Source organism: Epinephelus moara, chromosome 5 (genome assembly GCF_006386435.1).
Source record: "Epinephelus moara isolate mb chromosome 5, YSFRI_EMoa_1.0, whole genome shotgun sequence".
In the NCBI taxonomy this organism is placed as follows: Eukaryota; Metazoa; Chordata; class Actinopteri; order Perciformes; family Serranidae; genus Epinephelus; species Epinephelus moara.
The window spans coordinates 19,842,908-19,870,722 of NC_065510.1; the positions used below are offsets into that span (position 1 = coordinate 19,842,908).

At 42.9% G+C, this 27,815-nt stretch overlaps 2 protein-coding genes across 4 annotated transcripts in view; one reads left to right on the forward strand and one right to left on the reverse strand.

The window, feature by feature from the left end:
* Positions 1-1,098: 1,098 nt before the first annotated feature.
* Positions 1,099-9,489, forward strand: hadh (hydroxyacyl-CoA dehydrogenase). The gene is made up of 8 exons (XM_050043893.1): positions 1,099-1,270; positions 3,749-3,877; positions 3,974-4,131; positions 4,276-4,402; positions 4,585-4,674; positions 4,767-4,839; positions 6,120-6,236; positions 7,240-9,489. The coding sequence occupies exons 1-8, from the start codon at positions 1,154-1,156 to the stop codon at positions 7,356-7,358; spliced, it is 930 nt and encodes a 309-aa protein (XP_049899850.1). The 5' UTR covers positions 1,099-1,153; the 3' UTR covers positions 7,359-9,489.
* A 2,459-nt stretch (positions 9,490-11,948) lies between these two features.
* The window catches only part of lef1 (lymphoid enhancer-binding factor 1), a 48,966-nt gene continuing 33,099 nt past the window's right edge, over positions 11,949-27,815 (reverse strand). Inside the window, exons 6-11 of one of the 3 annotated variants that reach the window (XM_050043881.1) lie at positions 26,287-26,406; positions 25,380-25,542; positions 24,460-24,567; positions 22,607-22,655; positions 21,922-21,963; positions 11,949-13,484 (exon numbers count right to left, since the gene is read on the reverse strand). In XM_050043881.1, coding sequence (XP_049899838.1) covers positions 21,929-21,963; positions 22,607-22,655; positions 24,460-24,567; positions 25,380-25,542; positions 26,287-26,406 — 475 coding nt within the window. In that variant the 3' untranslated portion in view covers positions 11,949-13,484; positions 21,922-21,928. Of the gene's footprint in view, positions 13,485-21,921; positions 21,964-22,606; positions 22,656-24,459; positions 24,568-25,379; positions 25,552-26,286; positions 26,407-27,815 lie in introns of all 3 variants that reach the window. The other 2 variants (XM_050043879.1, XM_050043880.1) reach the window with 2 other exon arrangements.

Below are 27,815 nucleotides of genomic sequence, written 5' to 3' on the forward strand. Positions count from 1 at the left end.
ACATCTCAAGGGTTTCACCGATCACCACGCAACTTTGTAGGCATATGACCACACATAATCTGAGGGGACCCCTCCATTATTGACCCCATCAAACAAAATGGGGGCACTAGAGAGCTAATTTCTTATCTAGGCCTAACCGCCATATTGATTTTTACTAAACATGGTAGATATGTAGAACAGGACACCTCAAGGTGACTGGAGAAATTTAACTCTAATTGGCAACTGGGTGGCGCTATAACAACAGAAAAATGCTTAAACATGGCTAAAATGCAACCGATCGCTGTGGCTCCTCCTGTGGCCCAATGCTGTTGTTTTTTTTTTCTAATTTTTGGTATGACTAAGTCATGGTATGGTATGCTGTACATAATCATAGAAACTGTCAGTGTGTCATTCTGTCAGTCAGTCAGTTATTCTACCAGTGCGCCCCACTTTTAAGTCAATACAACATAAACACTTACTATCTGCCTTTCAACGTGCTACCTCAACTACTAATGTACAGTTTTAGCCCACTAACTATCCCACTATTGGCAATGGTACCACTGTACTTTCAAAAAAGCAATCGTGCTATGGTAATAGAAACAACTATACCAGAGTTAAATCACTGAAGCTATTGTAGCAATACCTTTCTCTAAATATGTGTTAGACCAAAATTGACCATAGTTGAAGAATGACCCAGTTACTTTTGTAATATTTAGAATTAAGTGCTTGTAATTGAGTATTTTTAGACTTCAGTAGCCGATACTGCTTTTACTTAAGTAAATGATCTGAGTACTTCTTCCACTACTGGTGAAGTGGTTTTATAACTCTGGCAGGGGTCATTTTACATGCACATGTTGTCATACTTTGATTTACAAAGTAAAGTTTGCTGACAGTAATTCTGTACTCTTCATATGTAACACTTTAAATGCATGACTTTGATTTGCATGATGTATTTTAACATCCGGTGTTACTTCTGAATATCTGGATTCCCTTCAGTAAGCTTTCTGTGCAGTTTAAGTTAGTTAATATGTGATGATGATGATGATGATGATGACGACAGCTAAGTGTGTGAAAGGTCGTGGTTGGTCACGTGACCGCCGACCTTCCTCCCCCCCTCCGGGCCTGTTTCAGTCAGTCATTGGGTTTCAGTCCTGCTGCAGGTGACAGACGAGTCATGGCTTTCTTCACACACCAAATCTGCAGAGGTTTGTCGTCTTCTGCGGTCAGACATGCTGCTATCAAGCACGTCACGATCATCGGCAGCGGGCAGATGGGTGCAGGAATCGCACAGGTGAGCGAAGTTATGGGTTTGGTGTCTGTTTAGCCGCTAAGCTAGCTTGTAGCTTCGTTAAAGCTAAGTGGCGTAGCTGCGCTGTACCGGAGCTGTGACGGTAAACCGGACCTACACTTGCAAAACCAACCGGCCAGTCTTCATTCTTGAAGTCTTTGCTCTTGTTAAACAGGAAAACACTTGGTTGAAGCCCACTTGTGTCGAGTACAAGTCGTCCAACCTGCATGTTGCTCTATGACGTTAGCATATGAGCTTATAAAATACAAGTGATGGTGAATGGGTGTCTTGTCTCACAGTACAATCAGCCATTGATCCTATAAGGAAGATGTGTTGTGAAATACTTCAGGTGTCATTCATTACACACCTCTTTCCTTGTGGTGGGGAAAAAAAAGACACTGACCTCAGATGCACTAGAGGAGACAGATTTTTGCCTCAAGGTGTCTTTCTCCATGTTTGGTCTCCAGCTGCTGTTTGCTTTGAACTGTGTCCCACATACTGCAGGGTGAACTCAGGTAATGTGGGACACATAAGTCTGTACATGTTGGGCTCTATACACAGCCAGTTACCAAACATGTTATTGCACTGCTGCTACAAATTCTTAATTGATTACTCTGACATAACCAGGATGGACAGCAAAGAGTCAACAGTCTTGTGAAAGCTGAAACAATAAGGGTGTAACAACACAAATGTTATTAGGATGTTTCAGGGGCGTTTCTAGGATTTAAGGACATGGGGGCCTCAGCCTGAACTTCTGTCAGCGGTCCACAGAAATCCTCTCCTGGAAAATGTTTTCACTTTACAAGCTCTATATTGATGTGTTTTTATGCACTCTGGCACCTTATTTATCCATAAAATCAGTTTTTTGTTTGTTTAGTTTTTTGCAGCAAAGGGGATAGCGCATTATAAGAAACATCAGCAAAAAACACAAAGCATAAAAACAAGTAAACGGTACAAAAAAGCAAACTATAACACGACAGGCTTAATGGCTGAATTCACATTATTGCACATAGGAAGTGTCAGTTGCACAGCTTATGCCTGGTTCACACTACACGATATCAGCCCATTTCTCGCCCGACGTTCACGATTTCTCCCGTCACAGCCGTCACTTTGACCATTAGGGACACAGAGCGATCTGCTGCCGTAGACAACTGTGCGGCAACAACACCAAAGCCTTTTAGATATTTCCTCTAGGGATGTTATCACACAGAGTAACAAGGAAACAGCAGAGGCATTTTATCATCCCGCTGAGTTCTGCCATTAGCATCAAGCTAGCAAACAATGTCATTTCTTCATAATGGAGACGGACATAAGGTAAGAAAATTAAAAAATAGTGGCTTTTACTCACCACAACTGCAGAGGCTACCAGAGTGGCTTTTACTCACCACAACTGCAGAGGCTACCAGCTTCATTTGAAACAGACTACATTATAGACTGTCCGTTCTTTATTAATCCGTCTGTGTGTTTATATATTTACTTTTTATCTGCTCCTGTTGCCTTCATAAAGTTAATGCATCGCGTTGTAATTTCAAACTCAACACTTCCTGTATCAGTTTCAAATTAAAAGCCCTTTATAACCTCGGCTGAGAGAATCCCTTCATTTTCTAAATAGGCTTTTATTGTGAAACATTTGTAGGAACTTGTTGTGGAGGATACAGTAGCTTGAATGTTTACCTACGGTGCTTCAAATGTAGCTCCTGCCATCTGCTGACGCTTTTAGGTGACTACAACAACATTTCGGCTGGCACATGAACACACACAGTGACTGAAATGATAGTAAAAGTAATAAAAATAGGACAAGAATAACCCGATGACATCACACACATTGTGAAAGACAACCGGGGATAATTGGTGTGAACCATCGATTTTATGACTCCTCAGTCACCTAATGTGACATAGTGACTGTCAGAATAGACAGAAATGTCGTGTCGTGTGAAGCAGGCATTAGTATACTGATATTGCATGTGGGTGATGATTGATTGTCAGTTTTGGTATATGTGGACAATTGGGAGCAGTGTTGGTTGTTAAGTCTGACAGCAGCAGGAAGAAGGACCTGAGGTTTCTGTCCATCACACACTGCGGATAAGAAGCTTACACTGGACTATAGGGGTGGGGGAAAAATCGATACAGTATAGTATCGCGATATTTTTGTGTGGCAATATCGTATTGTCACACAGTGTCAAGTAGCAATTTTTTTTTTCAACAGCACGCTCAAAAATCTGTTCTTTTTTTTTTTTTTTTTTTTTTTTTGTAATTTTTGAGCATCTTTTAATTTTGCGGCTATTCCAGTGTGAACTTATGAACACACACTGCACTCGTGATGCCTGCTTAGAGTTATAAAGTAGTATGGAACTGGCACACAGCTCTGGTTTCCAGTCACATTTGCTGTTAAGGTTCCCACTTAGAATTTTTTCCCATCTCAACATCACTGACATTGACGGCTGTGTTTCTAGTTATCCTGAATTAATTTCTTTCTGAAAGGTTGCTGCATCAACTGGCCACTCGGTGACGCTGGTGGACACAAATGACGACATCCTTAAAAAGGCTGTCAAAGGAATTGAAGGGAGCCTTAAAAGAGTGGTCAAGAAGAAGTTTGCTGACAAGCCAGAGGTGAGACACAGTAGATCACCAATATATATTAAAACAACAGTGAGAGGCTGAATTCTCTGTCATTAATGGGAGATATTGTATTTTGGTTTGTTTCAGGCAGGTGAGGAGTTCATCCAGAAAGTCCTGAAGAACGTGTCGACCTCCACAGACGCTGGATCTGTAGTTCAGGGCTCAGATCTTGTGTTGGAGGCCATTGTAGAAAATCTGAAAATCAAACAGGATCTTTTTGGTGGGCTCGACAAGTTGGCACCAGCGTAAGTGCTGTCCTGTCACTGTGTCATTTATTAGCTTTAAGTGTTAGAATAAAAACTGTTATTTAGAAACACAGAATGAACATGTGTTAATTTCCAAATCCAAGACAAAGTTCTATACTATGTGTTTTTTTGCACTTGCTTTAGACACACCATCTTTGCCAGCAACACATCCTCCCTTCCCATCACTGACATCGCCAGCTCCACCAACAGGCTGGATAGATTCGGTGGCCTTCACTTCTTCAACCCGGTCCCTATGATGAGGCTTGTAGAGGTATGGCCCCCCCAAAAACTATCACTGTGTTATTGTCATCATTGTAAAAGTGCGTCTGCATGGCACAGCAACAGTCCACTGGGATGAAAGAAAACTAGCTAACACCTCTAAAGCACACCTGTGTAATGCCAGGAACACTAAGGCAGGTTAATGAACTTTAATGTGGTATGAATCTCTCACAGGTCATCGCAACCTCACAAACGAGCCAGGAGACTTTCGATTCCCTCCTGAACTTCAGCAAAGTGCTCGGAAAAACGCCAGTGTCCTGCAAGGTGGGATTTGCTCTCTGATATCATTAAAGCTGTAGTCTCTTAAAAATAAATTTAACAGCCCACTCATCAGCATCCAACATCTCTTTATCCAGGATACACCAGGATTCATTGTAAACCGCCTGCTTGTTCCCTACATGTTGGAGGCCGTCCGGTTGTATGAGAGAGGTAGGTCAAAAGTGATTGTTAGCTATGATAAAGTGTCCGTAACCATGTTTGTTTGGGATTTTAAGAGGAAACACATCTGTTTCAATTATGTATTTTATAGCTTAACAGCTTTTAATTTACAAGGTTAAACCTGTTTATTATAGCTATTTTTCCTTGTCTTGTTCTTAGGTGTGCAGGTAAGTACCCATTAAAATTCCTTTTTAGGTTAGTAGGTTAGGTTAGGTCAACTTCTGTACAGGACAAACACAATCAAGACTGTAAAAGAGACACTAGTCTTCTTAGCAGCAGTTCTCATGGTGGAGGACTGAGGTTAGGATAGGGGTGAAAAGATGGCACCAGCACGTAGAAAGTATTGCAGCTTGTAGCAGGACAGCCTGCATCACATTTTCTTCACAGGGAGGGCACCCTGGAGCGCACTTTAACATGTTGTATCTGGCACTTTTGTGTGTTGTTTTGTTTTTGTTTGTTTTTTTCAAACTTGGGGGCACAATGGGGTCACCAGTGAGTTCCAATCCCAGTGAGTGAAACATGTCAATTCAGGAAACTGTTCCACTCTGTTTTACTCTACCGAAGTTAACTCAAATTGAGTATATTTCTCCCAACGTTGGCTCTGTCGTACGCACAGTTACTCATAAACACAAAATAAACTAGAAGACGAAAACATTCTTACACCCATTTCTCTTATTAAACAACTACAACCATACTACTTTTAATACAAGTTTCTGGAGCTTAAATACCTTTTTGGCTAACTTGTAGCCAAATCACACTGCATTCAAACTGGACAAAGTAAAACTCACCCAAACTGTCTTGGCTGGTCTTGAATGAACCCTTAAAGATCCAGTGTGTAGGATTTAGGGGCATCTATTGGTATAAATTGGATATAATAATTGTAACTATGTCTTCATTAGTTTTTAATCACCTGAAAATAAGAATAGTTTTTGTTGCCTTAAAATGAGACGTTTACATCTACATATGCCACGGAGTCTCTTCCACAGAGTCCGCCATGTTGTTTCCGTAGTAGTCCAAAACAGACTGGCTCTAGATACCGTAGTTTTGGCACATGGGACAAGTTTCAGTTCTGAAACCTCACTGCTAGATGCCACTAAATCCGACACACTGGACCTTTAGTTCAAAGCGTTACATGTGAAAATATCCTGGCTGTACACACCTCGTTCTACTCTCTGAGCTACACTGGGTTACAAACAGCATTAACTAGTGATTTGAAAAAAAGAAGGTGAAAATACTGAAATATTGAATTGAAAAACTGGTTTCTCCCTCAGGTCATGGATCCAAGGAGGACATTGATATCGCCATGAAACTTGGTGCTGGCTATCCCATGGGGCCCTTTGAGCTCGCAGACTATGTAGGACTAGACACCACAAAGTTCATCATAGATGGTGAGTGAAACTATGTGGAAAACATACAGTGGGTGTGGTATAACCAGAGGTGGAAGGTAACTAACTGCATTTACTCAGGTACTTCGCTTAGGTAAATAATTTGAGGTACTTGTAGCTTGAGATTTTTCTTTTAATGCCTCTTAAAACTTTGACTCCACTTCATGTCAGAGGGATGTATTGTACTTTTTAAAGCACTATGATTATTTGACAACTTCAGGTACTTTATAAATCCAGATGTTTGCTTACAAAACGTATTAAAATCTAAAAGAACAGCTGAAAACATTTAGCTGAAACTTGACTAAAAGAAAATTAACTACAACTATTCTGATAATTGTTTGTCATCTTCCATGCAAAAACATTTCATGGTTCCTGTTTCACAAATTTGCTGTTTTTCTTTTTAATTAATGTAATGCTATGACCTATTGTTAATGATGTTGAAGTTTGAACGGATGGTTGGACAAAACAAGGATTGTGAAGGTGTCACTTGAGATTGTGTGGGCATTTCTCACTCTTTTCACAATTTTTACAAACCAAACAATCAATCTATTGTTAGAGAAAGTGATCAGCTGATTAATCCATAATGAAAATAATCATTAGTTTCAGTCCTACACAAAAAAATTGAGTCATCTCCATCTCAACGATCAACACAAGTAAAATCCTGCTTTTACATTAATGCATGAGTAACAATAATCTGATGATGTATATGTGTAATGTATAACTGTCACTGCCATTTTTCTTCGTTTAATACATTAAGTACATTTTCCTGATGATGATATTTTCAAATCAGGACTAAAACTTGTAACAGTTTTTTTGACAGTGTGGTCTTTGTACTTTTACTTAAGTAAAGAATCTAAATTCTTCCTCCTTCACTGGATGTGACTTTGATTTAAAAGTGTCTGATAAGATGAAACTGCTGCAAGGAACGACAGACAGAGCTAATTCGAATGAACTGGTATATTAAATGTTAAACAATATTTGTTTTCTGTTGTTTTTTTATCTTTAGGTTGGTCTGCAGCGGATCCTACTAACCCACTCTTTGCCCCGAGTGAAGTGCTCAACAAGTTGGTTGCTGAGGGCAAATTGGGCAAAAAGACAGGAGAAGGATTCTACAAGTACAAGTAATTCAGTTTTGCAGCGTTGCCAGTTTTGCGGGGACACGCGTCAAGGTGAAACTAGTCTGAACTAGAGGTCGACCGATGGATTTTTAAATACAGATATGATAATAATAGTTTGGAGCAGGAAAAAGCCGATGTCATCCCCTCCTCCTGCAGAACAAATCTGACCGTGTCGGACATGTTTCTCATGAAGTCTTTGACTTCATGAGAAACTGGATAATTGTAGCACTAAACATAAGCCTTTAAAACTCAGGAGACCTTTATTGATTTTGAGATTTAAATTGTTTACCATTACCAATTATTATAGTAGTATTATTACTGTTGTTGATTTTAATCATGATTTAAGAATCCTTTTTAGTGTTTTAGTTTTGTACAAATCAGTTTTATTTGTTGATGACTTGGGCGATTTATTAACATGCACTATTGTTATCTGCACAATAATACACCACGTAGCTGTGTGAGAATGTCCATTTTATGGTAAAATAAAAAGCAAACATCTGCTTTGTGCCATCCCGCCACACTTTGCAATAAAATGATCCCATATATTCTACAGTGCCAGATTTATCACACACAAGGTGACAGAGCATTTCACCGCATCTCACCATGTAAGTGTTATATTTTATTATCTGTAGATCCATTTACATGACACTACAATGTAAGCATGATAATACACTCGGTAAATGAAGAATCATATGGAGGTGCTGCATTTTACACCACAGAACACAACAAAAAATACCTCGTTGTGACCCTTGGGGAGTTCCGTAGTCACGCCACTTGATGAAAGACTTCCGTGTAGGATACACCTGTGTTTCCTCTCTCGAAGCTTCTTCAGAAGCCTCCTCTCTCCTTTCTCCTTGTCTCCTCGAGGTGCATTTAAGGGATTGGAACCGTCTCAAGGTCACAGGGGGGAGAGGAGGCTAGGAAGCATAAATACAAATTTGTGTCAGGCATGATCTGCCATACTCGGCCTTAAACTGTGTCTGATTGACTTACCCTGACATTGGCACTCTGACCCCAACCAATACCAATGCTCTTGCCTAAATCGAACCAACCCAACCAACGGCGGCAATGAGTACAAGCCAATTGGAGGAAGAGTAGGGCGCGTCGTGCCTTTGCTATCCTGGCAAATGCAAACTGGCCTCCCGCACTTTGGCTCTTGCACTATAACGCTGGACCTGCTGCTGTGGTCCAGCCAAAAAATTAATATAAATTAATGGTAAAATGAAGAATAATACACAACCCTCCCCCCTCTTTGGCTCCAGTTGGTGATGTACGTCCCTGTGTGGCTGTGCAGCTATCGGCCACTATCACAGCCAAGTTCCTACAATAGCAATAGTTTGTTCCTGTCAACACAGATAAATCAGATAAATCGGTCGACCTCTAGTCAGAACGTCAGAATATAAGCCATCCGAAAAGGACTGGCAAGAAATAAAAAAAATTGCCTGTGCCTTCTGTAATAACATTTTGTCTGTCAGTTCATTTTCTTACCGGCATCCGCTGAATGACATCTGATTGTGTGTGAAGAGATTAAATTTGATGAGAATAGATTTTTTAAAATGTGTGGAGTCTGTTCTGTTTGGAGGAGTGAAAAGGTGTCGACTGCTGTGCATATACATATACGGGTGATATTTATACATAAAGGTCTAGTGTGTAGGGTTTAGTGACATCTAGTGGTGAGGTTGCAGAACTGAAACGAGGACCTGCTCCACATGTAGATATGAACATCTGGTTCTAAGGTAACGAAAACACATTTTCAGGTGATTATAAACAAATAGAAACATAGTTATGAATGTTCCATTTCTGCCAATACATGCTCCTAAATCCTGCACACTGGACCTTGAGCATTAAATGTGAACGCCTCTCATATCTGCTTGCATCAGTCAGAGTAATATTTGTCATACAGCAATAACTGTTGAGATGAAAGCTGCGACTTAAATTTGAGTTCTTTAAATATGACCTGAGGCATTCAGTGGTACTTGCCTACATGCATTGTGTGCATCCTTGAGCTGTAACAGATTGTAACTCAAAGGTCTAGACCATACCCTTTGATTTACAGAGACCCAGTAATTAAACAAAGTGTCTTGAGATAACTTTGGTTATGATTTGGTGCTACAGAAATAAAATCAACATGACTTTAACCTGTTTCCTTCATTTTCTGATTTAAAGAAACAAATGTTCAAACCTATGTTGTTTACATTGACAAGCAAGAAGTTTGTCCTCTTTCCTCTTTGCTGGCACATTACCACCACCTGTTGGTTCAACTGAAGCTAATATGAGGCTTCTGCTGTTCCAGTCACACATATCAAGTGGACATCTTCCAAAGTTAGTCCTTTTAGTTTCAAAGTCCCTCCTTTTGTCGCTGTCCCTCCACTGCAGCACTGTCCAGGGGGAAACACAAAGAGGGGCTTTAGTTCAGATGAGGCGTCATATTCGCTTCATATAAACTTTGGATACATTCTTACACAAAACAAGGACTGAATTTTGTTTCCAGTCACTTACATTCAAAGCAATTAAAGGAAAATCTTTATGCCCAGTATGAACAGAAGGATCAGCAACAGCAAGAAAAAAACCTCAGTGTTCATCTCAGCACCTGACTCTTGAAATATGGTGATCCTGTCTTTTAAAGCTCGCTTCCAGACATATTTTAAAGGAACAGTGTGTATGAATGAGGGGAATATATTGGCAGAAATTGAATGTAATAAGTATGTTTCCTTTATTGTATAATCATCTGAAAATTATAATCACCGGTTTTGTTACCCTAGAATGAGCTATGTATTTCTATGTAGGGAGTGGGTCCCTGTGCACAGGGATTGCCATGTTGCGACCCCATGTTTCTACAGTAGCCCAGAATGGACAAACCAAACACTGGCTCTAGATAGGGCCATTCACATTTTTGTGTTGGTCTGTAGTCAGCAGCCCCTATGTGACAAGCAGTGTCATTAACTGATTTTTGAACACGAAACTGCTTCATTCTGATTTAAATCACTTTGGGTTTCATTTATGAAAATTGCGTAAGCACAAAATGAAGCATGAAAGAGGCGTACACCACTTCCCACGCAAAAGTTGTGATCTATAAAAACAGACATTGACTCATGCTTACCAACATTTTGGAGACGCAAAATTGGCGATGCAGATGGTGAGGTGGAAGTCTGAATGTAGAAGTTGTTGAATATTTTTTGGCGCACCATTTTTATTTTTTGTCTGTACGTACATTTTTCGTATGGATCCTACGCACAACGCACTGTTATATAAATGAGACCCCTGGTCCATGTGTTCTTGAGAGGAAGAGACCTCTGCAGATAATTCAGCTCCTGGTAAAAACCTCCTTAATAATTAAAGCTTAAGGAGTTCTAACCAGGTAAAGTTTCAGCTGGTTGCAGTCTAGTTGCCACAAAATCCCCCTAAATCTCACACACTGCTCCTTTAAGCCAAATTTAAAAAAAAAAAAAAAAAAAGATACTCTGCTATCTGATAGTTTCTCTACAGAAAAGTCCGATTTCCTTCTCACCCATTAGAAAATCCAGAATCTGAACAAATACAAATGCTTGAGTTATAGCTTAAATATTGTGTAAAGGTCTTTACAAGAGCTTTATCAATAAAATGGACTTGAATGCACTGAACAAATTATTTGTGTGATGCTTTACAGCAGGGTGGTTAAACATATGGCCCGGGGGCCAGTACGCGCCCACCAAAGGGTCCAATCCGGCCCTTTAGATTAATATTAATGCACTTTCAGGAGCAATTTAAAGTGAGTAGATACTCATGTAAATACTGCATCTGAAGCTTTCCACCCTGAGCAGAATACAGCTCTCTGAAATAAAGAATACATTCTGTGGTGAAATTTAAAGATATTAAACATTGTGCAACATATTGTCAACCAGCAGCTGCACTTTAAAACAATATTAGTGGAATCCTGCTGCCGAGGCACTGATAAAAGTTCAGACTGTTCAGACTGTGAATGGTTTGTAAAGCAGAGGATGACTAATCTTGGTTCTTCAATAGCTTCACTTTAGTGGAAAATTATTTTTAAAAAGTCACATGTAATAAAGGTGTGTAGGTGTGCGACTGACTGAACTGAGTTTGACACCCCTGCTCTGAGGTATGTTCAGCCTCTTCAAAATGTCCTGTTAACCCAGCAGGAACACAAGGTGGTGCTGTTTTACTTGAAATGAAGATATTCTCCAGGCACAATTCAGATTTGTCTATAAATACTTTTCCTTTGATCTCGGCTCTTTAATCAAAAATGTTGTTTACTTGAAAAATTCAATTGTTACCTTTCGAGTTTTTACAGAATGTAAGGCTATCATTTTTTTTTAACATTCAGAGACAAAAAAAAGATGGATCTCACCCTTAAATGGACTTGTACCCCAACCGATAAAGGTTTTTCTACTGTGAGTTTTTCATTATCGTCACAACAATACTGTGTATGTGTAGCCCCAAGCATCATGTGTTGTTGGAGTCTTGATTGCTTGTCAGTTTTATATGCTTAAAGTTTCCACAAAGACGATACGTGTGTTTTACCTGCTTTACACCATCAATACGTTGCACAACCGCTTATGCATATTTACATTATAATCTCCAAGGATGACACACAGACTGCTACATCTGGCACTTCCAGCTCTGGTCTTTCCACCAAACAAGTGATCAAATGAGCCAATGGTGCCTTTTTATTTTTCTTACAAAAAAAAAACATGTTGAAACAGTTCAAATATGACCACTTGGGAAGCAAAATGCTATACCAAGATGACAGTGACCCAAAATATGATAATAAAAAAAGGAATTCATCAAGTAATACTAAAATAGAGCATTAAAATCAAAATGTTACAGAGATGCTTGCATGGAATAAACAACATGGCTAAAGACCACACTATTAGCTACCAGAGAGAAAAGACAAAGGTCCATTGCAATAAAAGAAAGACTGCCAAGTGCTGGGGTAAATATATATATCTGCTTCATTTGTCATGTTTTAGAACAATAAAATATAGGCCTCTGAGCTATCACTCTCGCCTTTGTCCTAATGTTGCCTGCAAAAATACCAAGAAAATTGACATATCCTGACAGTTTTAAAAAGTACACATACTGAGCATTATTTTACATCTGAGCAAGACTCGAGGTCACTATTTGTTACAAATAGTTATCAAAAGAAGCCTTAAAGTTTCAATTTTCTGCAAGACGCTTCAACAAGAAAAATGGCTTTCCTGTGTCCAAAGCTTATTTTCATATATACCACTATATAAAAAAAAACAATATTTAAAAAAAAAAAAAAGTCACTAAAATATACACCGAGAAATTGAAACAAGGGTTCAAGATACAAAGAAAGCATTCAAAATAAAATTCAGTCTAAAATGAAAAGCAAATCAAAGTGTTGATCCTTTTTTGCACCAACTGGTCAGCGACAAACTAAAATGGCGTCTTGAGGACGTTTCGTAGACAAGATGAGATCCCTCCGGCTTCCTTAGTGCAGTCTAAAAAGAGGTGTTTGGTCGGTCGGGCGAAACCCCAAATGGTCTCAAATATCCAGGGAGAGAAAGAGAATGGAGGGGGAGGAAGGAAGGTGTTGGGGGAGTGAATGTCGGCCTAATGAACTATACAAAAGGAACCGAGGTGACAAATAACTTACAGTAACTTGGAAACAGGTGTTTGGGGCGGTGCGGTGGAGACGTTTGTGCGCACATCAAAATTGCTGCTGTTTTTCAGTGCAGTGCCTTGGGATTGCGGTAAAGCTGATTGTAAAAGGAAACTGACAAAACACAGACGTCAAATTGATTTCGGTGAGAAAACGTGGTTGCGTGAGGGTGCTCCTACTAATCATGATTGTCTTGTTCAGTTCAGTTCAGTGTCTCTACAGCAGGCGCCTTCAGGACGGGAGTAGAGTCAGACAGTGAAGTGTTTTTGGTGGTGGTGGTGGTGGTGGTGGTGGTGGTGGCATGTGACTGTGTTGGAGGAAAGGGGAGTAGGGGTTAGGTGGGGCTGGGAGGGTTGGGAGGAAGGGGAGGTGGGGTCCTCTGAGAACTGGAGGCTTCAGTTTGGAGATTTAAGGGTCTTCATGGAATCTAACAGGCCTCCATCTCTAGCAGAGGGCCCGTAGCTGCTGCCTTCGCTTTGCATGTGGAGAAATTGTTCCGTTTTCCTCCTGGAGAAAAAAAAAAAAATAGAGACGGGAACAAAAGAAAAGCACATCAATCAAGCATACTAAGTATGAAGTAACTGCATCTGTATAACAAAGGAAAAAAGCTTATTTTTATTCATCAGTGAGGGAGGCAAAAAAAAATTAGAAACACATCAGTAACTCACACCGAAACACTGGTCACAAACGTCACATTAACCAAAACCAGACGTATCAAGATGACTCAGAGTGACTCAAACGTGTCTCACCACGCAGGCATGCCTCCCGGTTCAGCGAGGGACAAATTACCTGTCATTACCATACGCATCATCAATCATTATTTCTTTCTCCATAGTTTCACAGCTGATTGAATGAAAGCCTTTTGCGGCAGTGTTGAGCCAAAGTGCTGAACTACAGAGGGGTTATAGGTCAGTGGCAGGATGTGGGCCGGTCTGGCTTTGATCTCGCCTGACATGGGGGTTGCTGTGACCCAGCTGGCAGTGCTACGCTCTTCTTTGCCCTCCCCTGACTGACTCATTCCTCCTCTCACTCTCTCAAGGCGAGCACCCAATTGTGTAGCTTCTGGTTGACATTTAGGCTGCCGCTGCAGGTGGGCGATGGGAAAACAAGGCAAGGAAATACTCTCCACAGAGGAGGATCACCACATTGACCCAGTTTGTTAAAACAGGCAGAGTTCATGGATCCATGTTGGTAATTATCTGAGCCAATGTGGTTCAGGTGCAGATTGACGCTGTGGTGTAAAAAATGTTACCTGACTGCTCAACCCACTTCACAGGACGCTCACGAAATTGGCCCCTTTCCCTGACGGGGAAATTGTTTGTCAAGCTGCAAAAGTGTTCTTTTCCCTCTCGTGATCCGAGCTTGAGCTAACGTAACAGAGTTAGCTTCAGTTATTGACAAGCCAAGGAGAGTTATTTTAGACCCAAGCAGCATCAAATAGAATCTGTGATCAAAGTGGAGAGGCAGAGACAGAGGTGGATGGATGCCTCCTGCGACTAAAAAGATGGATGTTTTGTGAAGATGAAAAAAAGGAAAAGAAACGGTATTAGTTTGCTTTTCCCTTGTGGCAAAGCCAAGAGTGTGTTTTTGTAGGAGAGGAGTCAGCTGAGCCCTGCTGCTCGCTGCATCTTAACACTCAAAAGTCTTAACACACACAGAAACACACACACACACACACACACACACACACACCACCACCCTGCAGACTGCTTTACCACATGTGGATAAAAGAGAACAGGACAGAGGCCACCTTTCCCGAGGAGAGCTGACCCGCGCTGCACAGAGTAGAGACTGAAAGAAGCACAGCACTCGGAGAGAAAGAGAGAGCCCCTGTCGCTTTTATTTACCTCCGCCGCCCTCTCTCTTTTCATCCCAGGATCTCAAAGCGGGCCCGCACGCCCGGCACTGCACCCTGTTTCCTGGGGAGCATTTTTCCTTCCCCCACCACAGACATGAAAAGCTCTGGCCTTCCTGCCTGGGGAAGAGGCCTGAGGGGCTGCGGGCAAAAAGAGTGTGCGTGTGTGTGTGCGCGTGAGTTTCAAAAAAAGGTTGGTGGTAACAGCAGGGGTGTGTACTGGCGTGGTGGTTGGTTGTAGGGGGCACCAGGCCAGCTCTTCACAAGGTCCAGCCGACACAAACACTGGGATTCAGGAGCAACTTGACCCCTCCTCTCCCCTCACCTCCCTCCATCTCCTCCTCCTCCTCCCTCTACATTAGTGCTCAGGAATGCCGGCTGGACTTTTTTGCAGGAAATGAAACGCTCCTCTGTTCAGAGGGCTAGCGAAGGTTTAGTCTCCCCCCTTCTCTCTCCCCCAATTCCTTTCCCTCTACGGGACGGAGGGAGGGAGGGAGGGGAAGGAGTCGGACAAGCTCTCGCCCAGCTTTTGAAGTGTGGGAGGTTAAGATAACTGGCACAACCTCGCGTCTCAATCGCCGCTTTCACCTTCCAGGCCAAATCAAAGCAGCCGCAGCTGGGGCCCGCCTGCCTTATAGCCCCCTAACCTCCAAACCCACCGACCCACCCACCTCCTCAGCTCCCTCTCTCCCCTACACACAGCTCTGGGGTTTCTTTTGGTGCCATTAAAAAGGAAAACACCGCCGACAAATTACTCTAAAAATAAGCCAAGTGGAGAGAGGTGTCTCCAGCACAGGCTGAGGCACAGACTTTACCATGGCAGGGAGAAGAGGGGAGGATTTGGAGAAGAGGGAAAGACTGAAGATAGAGAGCAATGCAAGGAAAGAAAGATGTGTCAGAGTCATCTTAAGAGAAGAATCCGATTTATCACACCTTGGGTCTTATTTTTGTAGATTTGGCCATCACGTATATCAGATCTGGGAACATGGTGACATCGCTGGAGAGAAGTGTGACAGGGCAAGAAGCAAGTGCTGAGACATGACTTGACAAGGTTCAGTCAGGTTATCGAAGTCACTTTATTTGGAGGTAAAATGGAAACTTGTCACATCACCTAAGTTGTAATCATCCTTTAACTGCCAGGTCAAAGTAAGGGCACAAATATATTGTCACTAACTTTTACCAAAAATTGTTTCACAGCTAGGGCTGCAAATAATGATTACTTTTATTATCCATTATTACATCAGTCATTTTCATAGTTTGATTTAGTAAAAAAGTAATAAAAGGTTTGTTTTGTTTGACCAACAGTCAAAAAAACCAATATGTTTGATTTACTTGATATGAAACAAACAAAATAAGGTAGCTACCGGTGGATATTTGGAATTTTTGCTTGAAAGTGACTTAGACGAATTATTTAAAATTCCTAGAGCTGACCCCTGAAAGTTGAAGAATTTGAATCATCAGTCAGAGATCCCTCAGTTGACTGAGATTCCTTCAACTCAAGCAGTCTTCTGGGGATGTTTCAGTCCGCAGATGTAGATGCAGAGTGGGTGCTCCTCACTTTCATGCTGCTCTCCTGTAAAGTCAGCTGCAGACCCAGAGCCAGGGTGAGGCAGAGTGAGACGGAGGCAGCTAGCCAAAGGAAGAGTGGCTTTGCCCAATTGGGCTCCGAGAAATCATTATCCTCTGCCTTCTGCTTAGAAGTGGTGAATAGACGATACAGTCTCTGCCTTCTGTTTGATATCTAGTGTTGGCAAAAAAATGTTGCACATTTCCGATCGGTTGTTAGCGTGGTGCATTAGCTCAGAGGGCTGACCGTCTTATGTGAACCTCGCTGTCACCCTTAATGCTTTGCTGAACTCTGTTCAAACTCTTGAACACTGTATGTAAAAAGAGGAACTAACAGATGAAGATATGTATTCAACAGCCAAAACCAATTTGACTTACATAATTCTGAGTCAGGCACAACCCCAGAAATTACCCAAATTGTTGGCAACTAATTTTCTGACCACTGACAGATCAATTAATGAAGTACAATTAGTAGAACTCACAAATGTCCACACAGAAATACAACCAACATTTCTGTCAGTGTCTCTCAAATCTGATGAATGCTAAAGCCGCTGCCGCCTTTATTTCAACCTGAGATCCAGCAAACACTTAGTGCCAACCCTTTGTTACATCATCCACTGTGGTCAGAACAGTCTGGCTCAGACTACCAGACTTGCGAGCTCTAGTAAGTATAATTGTCCACACATTTAGATTAGAGTCTGGTGTGGTGGCGTGTCTTGGCAGTGACCTTGGCCTCGACTGCACAGCTGGCTTTGGTGACACCTTTTCAAAGGAGCCTCTTCTTTATACATTTGTGGCAGCGCCGCTCTTAAAGGCACGGGGGGAAAATAAAACGAGCAGGCTAATAAAAAAGGCACGGGGGGAAAATAAAACGAGCAGGCTAATAAAAAAAAAAAAAAAAAAGCACCTGGAAGACAAAGCGATGTTTGAAACAAAATGCTCTGCACTGTCAGCACTTTCTCCGGCTCTGAGACATTCCACATAAAAGAAATCGGCTCTTAAAAAAAAAAAAAAAAAAAAAGCTTTGAAATTTTTTAACCTCCAATCAAAAGGCAGGCTCAGGGGATGCTGTATCTTTTCCACAGGGGCTATCAGAAACTAACAAGTCAAGTCAGGAGGGGCTGAAACTAAGAGGGTGAAGAGGAAGAAGAAAGAAGAGGGAAGACGGTGTCTGTGTTAAATATTGGAGAGAAGGGAAGGGTGGGGTCTGGTTGTGGTCAAAAAGGGGAAAGGGGAGGGGGAGTCACCCAAACCCCAAACCTCAGGCATGTGTGGGTGAGACTATGGGAGTACAGGAGGGTGTGGGAGGAGGGTGGGGGGGGCGTTGCCCACATCTGAGGCGGCATCGCTGGGGGCCCGGGCAGCTGAAGTCTGGCCGTGTGCCCCCGCACCGCTCAGTCTGAGCCGCTGCAGGCCGGGGGATGTCGGGAGGGAGGGAGGGAGGGGGGTCTGCTGCACATTCAAAGAGCCGGCACAATGACTGCTCCCTCTGCTGTGGTCTCGCTTCAAAGGCCTCCGCCGCCACTCATATTCACCGACAGGACAGAGGAGAGGAGGAGGAAAAGGAGGAGCGAGGAAAAGAAAACGAGTGAAGGAGGAAGAGAAAGACTGAGCTGGAGTTGAGGTTTTGCCTTCTTTAACAATGGCCAGACTGACTCGAGTAAAATAAAAACAAACACCGCTTCCTCCAGCTCCGCTGTCCTCTTCCTGTCTGTGCCCCCCGTGTTACCTGGGGGCCTTTCATTCAGAGATAAGCATCTCACGAGGGGAGCGTTTTATAAGGTCACATATCTCCGCCTCTTCCGAAAAGTGCTGCAGTGCCTCGAGGAGCCACGGGGGAGGGGGGGGGGGGCAAACACGGAGCGAGAGAGAGAGAGAGAGAGAGAGAGAGAGAGAGAGAGAGGAAGTGGAGAAGACATCACAAAAAGCCAAGAGACTGGACCCTCATACTGTTACTGCAGCTGGCCAAACCACAACACAATAGGCCCGTGACTCAATCAAAACAAATTTCAAGCCCCAGTCTAAACAATGGGAGCACTATAGCTGCATTTTCTCACATGTACACAAAGAGCCTTAAGAGGGTCACACCCCCTCTGAAGTGTCACATAAGGTTGCCAGGCCAGGACAGGACAACCATGACAGTACACAAGGTTTGTACTTCGAAGCTAAAACCACAAATGCATACGTAAGTTACATGGAGTCTGACATACTGCCACCCTCTGGAAATCCATACACTAAGTGCTGAGAGGGTCATTTTTCTTCACAGAGTGGGCTTTGTGAAGGTCAGGGGGAGTGAGAGAACGGGGAGGACTGTGGGGTTGAACATTTCCGACTCTATTTCCTACCCACAGAAACATTAGCCGGGGCGTCGCTGTGATTTAAGCCCAAATCTCTCTCCTCCACCTCCCACTCAAAACTATTTTTCTCTCTCTTTTTTTTTTTATGCGTGTGTGAAAGTACAGTTTTAAAAACATCCTCTCATCTCCTGTGCGCTGCTCAAAGCGACTCCCAGAGTCAGTTTTGCAATCCGGATTCCTTCCCCAATTATCCCAGGTCACTAATAAGGCGGGGTGTGGAGGCACTGGGCTGTGCCGCAGTGGCCTAGAGGCTCGGTGCCAAATTGAAACGACTCGAGAAATAGAGGCAGACGCTGAATCTTGCCTAATTGCAGCCGGAGTGTGTGGATGGCTGCTCAGACGTGTGTGTGTGTGAGAGGAAAAGAGAGAAATGTGCAGAGAGTGATGAGGGTCTGAGAGAGAGGAGATGAGAGGCAACAAATAAAGAGGAGAGAAAAGGGAAAGAAATGGGGGATGGAGACGGAAGGATGAGTGGCAGTCGAGAGAGATTGGGTAAACTCAGAACTCGAGAGAATGAGGGATTTTCTTCTGGCCCTTTTCTTACCCTCCCTTTCCCCCCCTAACACACTCACGCCCTCCTCTCTCCTCTTCTTCCCTCCTCGCTCATCAAAGTCTTTTGACAGCTGACTTCTGGCTGCACACATCAGAGGGAGCAGAGCCGGGGCACGACTCAGACAGAGAGAGGAGGAGAGAGAGTGGCCACCAAAGCTACGGCTCGAACAACACTTTCTTTCATGTTTCTGGACCAGGACATGTGGTGAGAAGTGACCCTCGATGCACTTACCAGACTTTAATAAGTGTAAAGCATCATTTTTAAAACAGATATCCTGGATCATGTGGTTAAAAACACAACCTCTTGCGCAAGCGAACGTACAAAGTGGCTTGTAAAAACATCCATTCTGCTTGTCAACAATAGATCCCTTCAACAAGATGACTCACATGCAGTTTCATGGCAGTTTGCAGGTGTTTGCGACTCCATGGCCCGCGCAAGCCAGATTAAAAGGCCACGTTTGTTAAGAGTGTCTCCCCCCTGTGAAAAAAATGTGCAGTGGCTGAAACAGGAGAAAGCCTGGAGGGCACGTATGTGTCTCGGCCAGATAACTATCTCAAAAGGCTGTGAATCAGTGGGCTTAGTCAGACAAAGGGCGAACAGCACGAGAAGGAAGCAAGACAGAGAGAAACTAAATAAAGACGGTTGCAGAACCAGTGGGGAAAGGGGGTTAAAAATGCACGTTTCCAGTCAGTGGAAGAAAAAAGGGGGCTGGGGCTTGGAGTGACGAGGGGAAGAGACGGAAACCCTAATTTCACATTGTCAGAGTAATGACTTCTCAGAGTGCTGTTCCACTGTGGTGAGAGCCAGCTGTGTGGCGGGCCCAGTGTTTGACATGCTAAAGATAACAAAGAGAACCAACGTCAAGCCATAAAATACTGCTCGACTACTCAACTCCTGGTTTGCCTCACAGGCAGAAAAACTCAGCAGTAGCCATAAAATATGTTAATATGAAAACGTATTAAGTCAATTTTCCCATCATAAAAATCCACCAAGAGTTTAGCATTTCACTTTGTTATGCTGAATATTCTTTGTTATGGATGCACAGGAGCTATAAATAAAATCCAATGGAGCAAAAGTCCACTGTGTTTGCACCATCACACGAAGAGGTGTTCAAGTTGTGTCTTGAAAATTAACTCATTAACAAATGTCCTTTCAGATTTCTCATACGGAGGAGACACAGATGGGGTAGAGGCTAGGGCAGATGAAAAGAAACAGACAAACGAGTTCATTTAAAGATGTTTTTTTGGCGTCTACACCAAGCTAACCTCAATCCAGCTCTTTGGGATCTGCATAAATTGAGGGCTTGGGGAGTTGTGGCAGTATCCTTGGTATTATGCATATTAGTTTAAGGCTGTCACTGAGAATCAGCAAGGGTGTCCATCCCGCTGCGGCTAGGCGCTGCTAATTATTGGATCAGAGATAAAGTGCTTTTTAGCGCTCGCTCTCTCCGCGCTTTGAAAACCGTCTGTGGTGAAAAAAAAAGAAGAAAAAAAAAGAAAAGAAAAGCAGCCCAATTTTGGGTTCAGAGAGAGCCACCGGGTCAGGAATCGATCAAGTGGAAAACCTTTGTCTGGTCGGGGTGATTTCGACGTAAGACCAGATTTGCCACATCTGCCTGACTTTTACTGCTGCCGAAAGGGAGCGGAAAAACAGGATGCTACCAGACTTGCGAGGGGGGAGAGGAAGGGAAGGAGAGAGATGGAAAGCAGAGAGTGAAGAAGACTGAAAATAGAGTTGCCTTTGCCACATATTGAGAACGTTAATCCTTCTTTCGACCAAAAAAAAAAAGGATAGGTGACAGTTCAGTGAGGGTTTGACATGTCATCTGAATCAATATATCTCAGCATATCATTCACATGTAAAAAAAACACTATGGAGTGTCTTTGTCATGAAGGCATTATAGACACCCCGAAACCCCAGATACCATGAAATCTTATTAAGGTATAGCATCTCATTAAGTTCCTGCCAAACAGGCTGCTGAATCCTGTTCTGCTTCACAAAGATGCAGAGAGAGACAACACATGTAGTCCATATGGGGCTGAGCTGACGTCTTAGCTTCCACCAGCAGTAAAAAAAAAAAAAAAAAAAGTTCTGGGCTAGTAAAACTGTTTTCAGATGTATTATTTAGTCCATGTTTAGAAAACACTGAGTGCATGAGCTGTCTGATTTATTAACCAATATTTTTCAGAACGTTTTTTATTTGGATGTTTCCGAACGTACGAAATAAGCCACAAACTGCTGACACAACATCTGACCTTTAGTCCAACCAGTGCTTGACACAAAACACTGGATTGACCGATTCAACACACACACACACACACACACACACACACACACACACACACACGCACGTTTGCATACACACAAACACAGAGAAAATCCAATGGCTATTGTGCTGAGGCCATTGAGCAAACTCCACACACACAAAGCACAATCCCTCTTCAGGCCTTAACACCACTGACACAATGACTATGGCGAGGTTAGGGTGGACCCTTTTCAGGATTAGTCTGTGAGTACATACTCGCAAGTCAGTGTTTAGCAGTTAAAAAAAAAAAAAAGACTTGACATATATTGAACTGATCAGACAGTGAGGGGATAGAGGGTTTGTCTTACCATATTCTCAGATGTACGCCGTTTTCATTCTCTGGCCTGTACCTGCAGAAAATTGCATCCTTTTTTAAAATTTTAAGGTATCTTGGACAGCATAGATCTTTACTGTCCATCTGGCCTACACAGTGTACAGACTAAAAAAATAAAAAACTTTAAAAAAAAACCACTGACATTTTTACTTAAGATGTAATTCTCAATGGATTACAGTTGCAGTTCTGAGAGGAGGCTCATAAGCGCAGCTAAAAAAGGTCAGCAGAAAGACACACTGTAGTGCAGCAGGCAAACAAATAGTGCAAAGCCCAGAGTCGGTAAGTAGTCGTATAGAATGGACAGACTAATCCCAAAGTAGGTGTAAGTTGTGGAGACGGGGATGAGAGAGAGGCAAGGGACAAATGAATGGCTGGATGTACACAGAGAAAGCCTACAAGACAGTGAGTAAAGGCCTGCTGCCTGCACAGAATCGAGCCAGTCTACTGAAGCCAGAATGACGATAGTAGGCAATGTTAGTTTGGTTGAAGCATACCTCCACTTGTCACTTTTATAGGCGTTTTAAAGTGTGCGTTAGGAAAAAAGCAGCAGCAGCATACTGTAAAAGATGATGTGTAGTCTATGGAAAGATGGTGTAACTCACGACTTCAAAATGCAACAGACACAAAGAAAAAAAAAAACTGGAAGGACTGTTGCTTACCTGGGGCTGATTCCTGCATCTTCTCCCTCTTCCGCTTCTTCTTCTTTCCCTAAAAAATATACAGAGGAACACATAAAGTGTGGCTCCAGCACTCACGCTCACTAGACCACTCTGATATCCTGCTGCTGACTGCCATGTTCACTCATCCCCTGCTGGGCATCCAACCAGCATCCCCTGGACTCCGAACTCCACCGCAAACTGCCACGCTGAGAGGGACGGACCACGCGAGAGCGTGAGCTGATGTTAAGTGTGCCCAACCTGCTTTTTTCAGCTGGTTGCAAATGACTTGCTTTCTATCATTTTTAGGGCCTTTTTTGAGTCGCGTCCATCCTAAGTGACTAGAGGCAGCCTGTCCTGCTGTTGTGACCAGTCTGTGTCACATTTCCACTGCCTTTGAAGTCCCTCTAATGACAAATATTAACATGAAGTGCAATTAAAAATGCTCACTGTAATTAGGCTAGTCTAGCTCAATGACTGTGAAGAGCGGCACTCTCTTTCCAGCGAGGTGGTGGGAGTGTGTAAGGATTTATAGCTTATGCTAAATCCCCAGGGGGGAGACTATAGGTATAGATAGCAGCGTAGAGTCGTTCTAGTCAAATATGAGCAGCACTTTGGTTTCCTGCTGCAAAGTCTGCTAATCCACTTATTCATGAGCTAATCTGCCTTCTACTGCTGCGGCAGACAGGGAAGAAGACAGACTAAGTGAGAGTGGGTGAGAGAAAGGATGAGAGAGAGGGTACACAGCAAAACTATGAATGCTACATGCTCTCCATGCCAGTGCGTTACCTATTTTGGGTGTTTCCAGGCATGATGTGCTGCCTGTGTGCAGCTGAAGATTCTGTTTGTGGGAGGGGTCGCAGAATAGCGCTCCCAGGGATACAAAATTTACTTGTAAGAAATGTTTTCCGTTAAACATATCGTTTCCCTTTATCTCTTTGGCATGCCAAGTAGAAAGCCATTCCTCTACTTTTTTTTTTTCCCCCTACCCGTCAAATGTGTTTGTACTAACAAAGCTGGAAATTAAATGGGAACTGGGCTGACTGTCACTAGCTGATGTTGTGTATCTTTAACTGTGCTGTGCTTCACTGGGAGCAGAGCTGCGAAACTGTCTCCCCCTCAGCGAGGCATTTTGGCAGCGGAGCAGTGGAGGCAGAAGGAGGAGGGGGATGCTGTCGGTGTCCGAGGGGAGGCAGATAAACACCACAAAGCACTTTGGTGGTGGAGTGAATGTGAGTGCCGGAGCCACACTTTTAATAAAGGCTGGTGCTCTCACTCTCACAAATTCATACACGCCACATACTCGAGAGAGACATTTGACAACTTGCAAGCAAATACACAAAAACACATATGCACGCATGCACGCTGTTGATAAACACCCAAAAACAGACTGCATCTTAAATCCAGCTGAACCTCCCACATTTACAAACAAAATGGGCAGCTAGAGGAGCAAAGGTTGCTGCTGCTGAATGCTGTATGCACGATCCAGCCTCCTCAACTCAGTCTAACAGGTGCTTTTTACATCCGCAGCTCCATGCTGATATGGAACATCAAAGACTAGCATAACCATTACCAGGCAGTTTTCACTCACTGTGGCAATAATAATGTCCATGATACTACAATCCATTTTACTGCGGATGGTAATATAATCACAGTGTTATGAATTACACATTAGGCTGAAACAAAGGGTCCACAAATGGACCCCATTAGCATGGAGCCGACTAGTGTGAATTAGTATGTGTGCCATTTAAAGAACAAGTCATGCAACGCTGACATAAACAAACAACATAAATCAACATACACACACACGCACGCACGCACGCGCACCTCTGCCAATCTGTTCTGTTGATACTTACATAATTGTCTCGAGCGGACCAGCCTGGGTAGAGCTGCATGTGGAGCTGCCGTTCCTTGCGGGCTAACTCATAATACTTAGCTTGCTCTTCCCGAGATAAAGCATGCCACTGTTTCAGTACAAAAGGAGATTAGGGGGGAAAAAATAGCATACAGTCAATTACTGGCATGCACTTGCATGTTCCCTGCATAGAGAAGTGTGCTGGTGTTTTGGTAAAAAGGAAAAAAAAAAAAAAATCTTTTCAACTTCCAAACGTTTGGTGTTGAAAAAAAAGGGGGGATAAAAGAGGGAGAGAGAAGAAGGGGGACACATGATGAAGAGATTAACATGCACAAGAGTCAGAGGGAGGGAGAGAAGAGAAGGGAAAAAAAACTTTGATTTCATATCAAAACACTGGTTCCAATTTAGCAGTGCTTTTTATTCAAACTATGTCAGCGAGCAATTACCCTATGCAGGCCACAAACTAGGCTTTGCTGTGGCTGGCTGCCTCAACCGCTAGGCCTATTCGTTAAGGCTTTTAACATGGCTCTGTGGTTCCACTCTTTTCCCAATCCTCAAAAGGAACAAATTTTGTCATTTCCAACCGTGCCATTATCCAGGCATATTTTATTAAAGCCAATTTGATTAAATGTCAGTTAGATAGGCAGTCTGTATCTATGCTGCTGAGAGCGAAGTAATTGGCTGGGGCAATCATTATGACAATAATCACAACTAGTTCATAAAAGACTGTATGTTAATAGAGAGAGGAATCTCTATACTTTTTATAACTAATTGGGCCTGGGAAGTCGGTCCATGCGGACTCTTTAGAGCCACAGCTTGAGCTGTGAACTCCTGGCAATTTAACTCAGTCACCAAAGATAAATTACAGTGACACAGAGAATGGAGATCGGTGCATCGGGGTACACGGACTATTTGACCTACCCTTCGTCCCAGGATCTGATTGATGGCAGCGCTCTCCTTCAGCGTGCACTCGGCGACCACATTTGCACGCATTTCTTTCATGTAGAGCATGAAGGCGTTTAGCGGCTTCTTGATGTGCGGTCTTTTGGGCTCCTGCTCCTTTCTCTGTTCGTGCTGGGGTTTCCTGTAAAGACAATAACAACAACACCACGGGTGGAGGTAAAGACGAGGGGGAAATGAAACAGCAAAAGAAGAGGGGGAATTGTGGTGCCGCAATGGCGACAAAAGCAGCAAGGGTCTGGTTGCTGTCAGCGTATGGTGAGGCAGCGTGAGAGGGGTTGCCACGCCATGGGCCCCTGCCTCTTTAATCATGTGCAGTTGCTCAGTCGCAGCCCTTCATGCGGAGAGATTACTTCACCAGTAATGGCAACCAAACCTTCTCGTCCACAGCACATTGGCAATCACTTAAAACCAAATGCTCACACTCGCACACTCAAAGACACTCTGCTCCCACTCCTGACTTACTTTCTAACAACCTTTTTGATAAAGTACAGTCTTGGTGCTGGGATGGCCATGAATAATGGAAATATCAGTGATAACCACTTCAGGGCGCTCACAGCACTTCCCACTGCACACACTGGGGATGCGAATTCAGTTCATCCGAGCAATAATCTAGGACCTGTATCTGTTGCTGGCTAAGTGTGTTGTGATCCCTGAGGCCAAATGAAGCATAGGCCTGTTATCAGTAGAGCACGGGCCCTCGCTGCTTATCTGCTCACATCAAGGGAATGAGAACAAGGCTCTGACAGTGGATTTGTTCAGCAATGGACTACTGTAGTGGTGGAGTGCACAAATACCTGGAAGTATGTCGTCTCAGAAAACTCTGGGAGAGTGTTTGATGGAGGTATTTTGTGTTTGCAGGACTCACATGTGCATGATGTCTGTTTCATGCGGAGGCTCGTGTTTGACCTGTGGGTTGACGATGGCCGGGTGGGGGATCCCTGTGGCGTGGGGACCTGGGGGTCCGGGCACCATGTGGTGTGAGAACCTGCAATAACAGCAGACAGCAGGCTTTGATTAATTAAGGACGAAGAAGGACAGTAGCATGGAAAAGGTCCCTTGAATGTCAGGTGATAGTAGGTGCAAACCATCCACACAAGTTTATTTGCTTAATTTAGATGTTAAATACTAAATATTAAAATAAAGACACCTCTTTCCTGGAGTATTAGAGGGCCACAAAGAGATACTGCTTCATATTAAAGAAGTATTTGACTGCTGCACAGATGGTCTTTTCATATAACTGTGCTGTCTGTGCAGTAGAAAGATGCAAATACTTCTGAAATTGGTGCTACGTTACCAAAAAAAAACAGACGAATGGGCCTGTGTCATTTGCTTTTGCTCAAGAGGTAGAAAACCTACAACTACCAGAATGCACTGCGCCACACCAGACTGATAAATGCTTCCACTTGTGGGTGACATAATGTGAGCTTGGCCGTTTTGATGCAGAAAAAAATACGGCAGCTGGCTGGAGACAAACAATCTCCAATTACAGTGAAACAGTGCACTAAAATATGCTTCTGAAAACATTTTGGGTGAGAAACAGGCAATGCAGTAACAATATCTTGGTTCATATTTGATCAGCATTTCTAAGTTTTACCATTTGAGTTTGATCTGTGATTGAGAGAGAAAGAGACAGACAGCTTCTTTACTTTTGGTCCGGACTGACAAAAAATGCGGAAGCACAATCTGTAGTTTGAGCAACAGCCCTAGAGCCAGCGAAAAGCTGCTGAATGACCATTTCGTGGCATCCGTTTGATCTGAGCTGGAAGATGAGCAGGGAGATCTGGGCACTGGTAAGATGAGGGGAAATTTAACATAGCTCATTAACACATACTACCCACAGTTATGATACAAAGCTGGTTGAAAATCCGGCAAAGTATCTTTTGAGGAGATCTCAAATTATAAAAGGTTGGGTGCCACTGTTTGTTTTGCACTCTCTGTCACTGCGTATCCAAAAGTAACTATGGGAAAGTTTCCATGAGTTGTGCTTGTGTATGCCGTCTCACTGCACCTCAAGAACAATAAAGATCAGGCAAAATAAAAGGAACTGACAGAGCAACGCATTGTGTAAATCTGTTTTAATTTGTTTGGGTTTCTTTCAGAAGTGCTTTGAATATCAATTCAAGCATGAGGAAATCTTCAGATATGCTTTTCTTTTCCGGTCACCGTCTCAAACTCTTTGAGACTTTTCTTCTGAAATAATTAATAGTAGTGGGCGTCAGTGGGTTCATTGTGCCTGTCTCTCCACGCTGTGGTCATGTTTTAGTCAACTGGTTTGCTGGTTTTTAAAATTGTTCGTTATAGAAACAAAGATTCTTGTGGAGCATGAAATTTACTGATCAGCAATGTTCAGTGCTGCAAACACAATGCTTCCTCAGTCCCAGGGTACAAACTATG

Bases quoted from the DNA above. Each gene is read 5' to 3' on its own strand.
- hadh (XM_050043893.1), top strand. From the start codon at position 1,154: ATGGCTTTCTTCACACACCAAATCTGCAGAGGTTTGTCGTCTTCTGCG. The intron at 1,271-3,748 runs GTGAGCGAAGTT...TCTTTCTGAAAG, and splicing joins TGGGTGCAGGAATCGCACAG to GTTGCTGCATCAACTGGCCA. The intron at 4,675-4,766 runs GTGGGATTTGCT...CTCTTTATCCAG, and splicing joins AAACGCCAGTGTCCTGCAAG to GATACACCAGGATTCATTGT.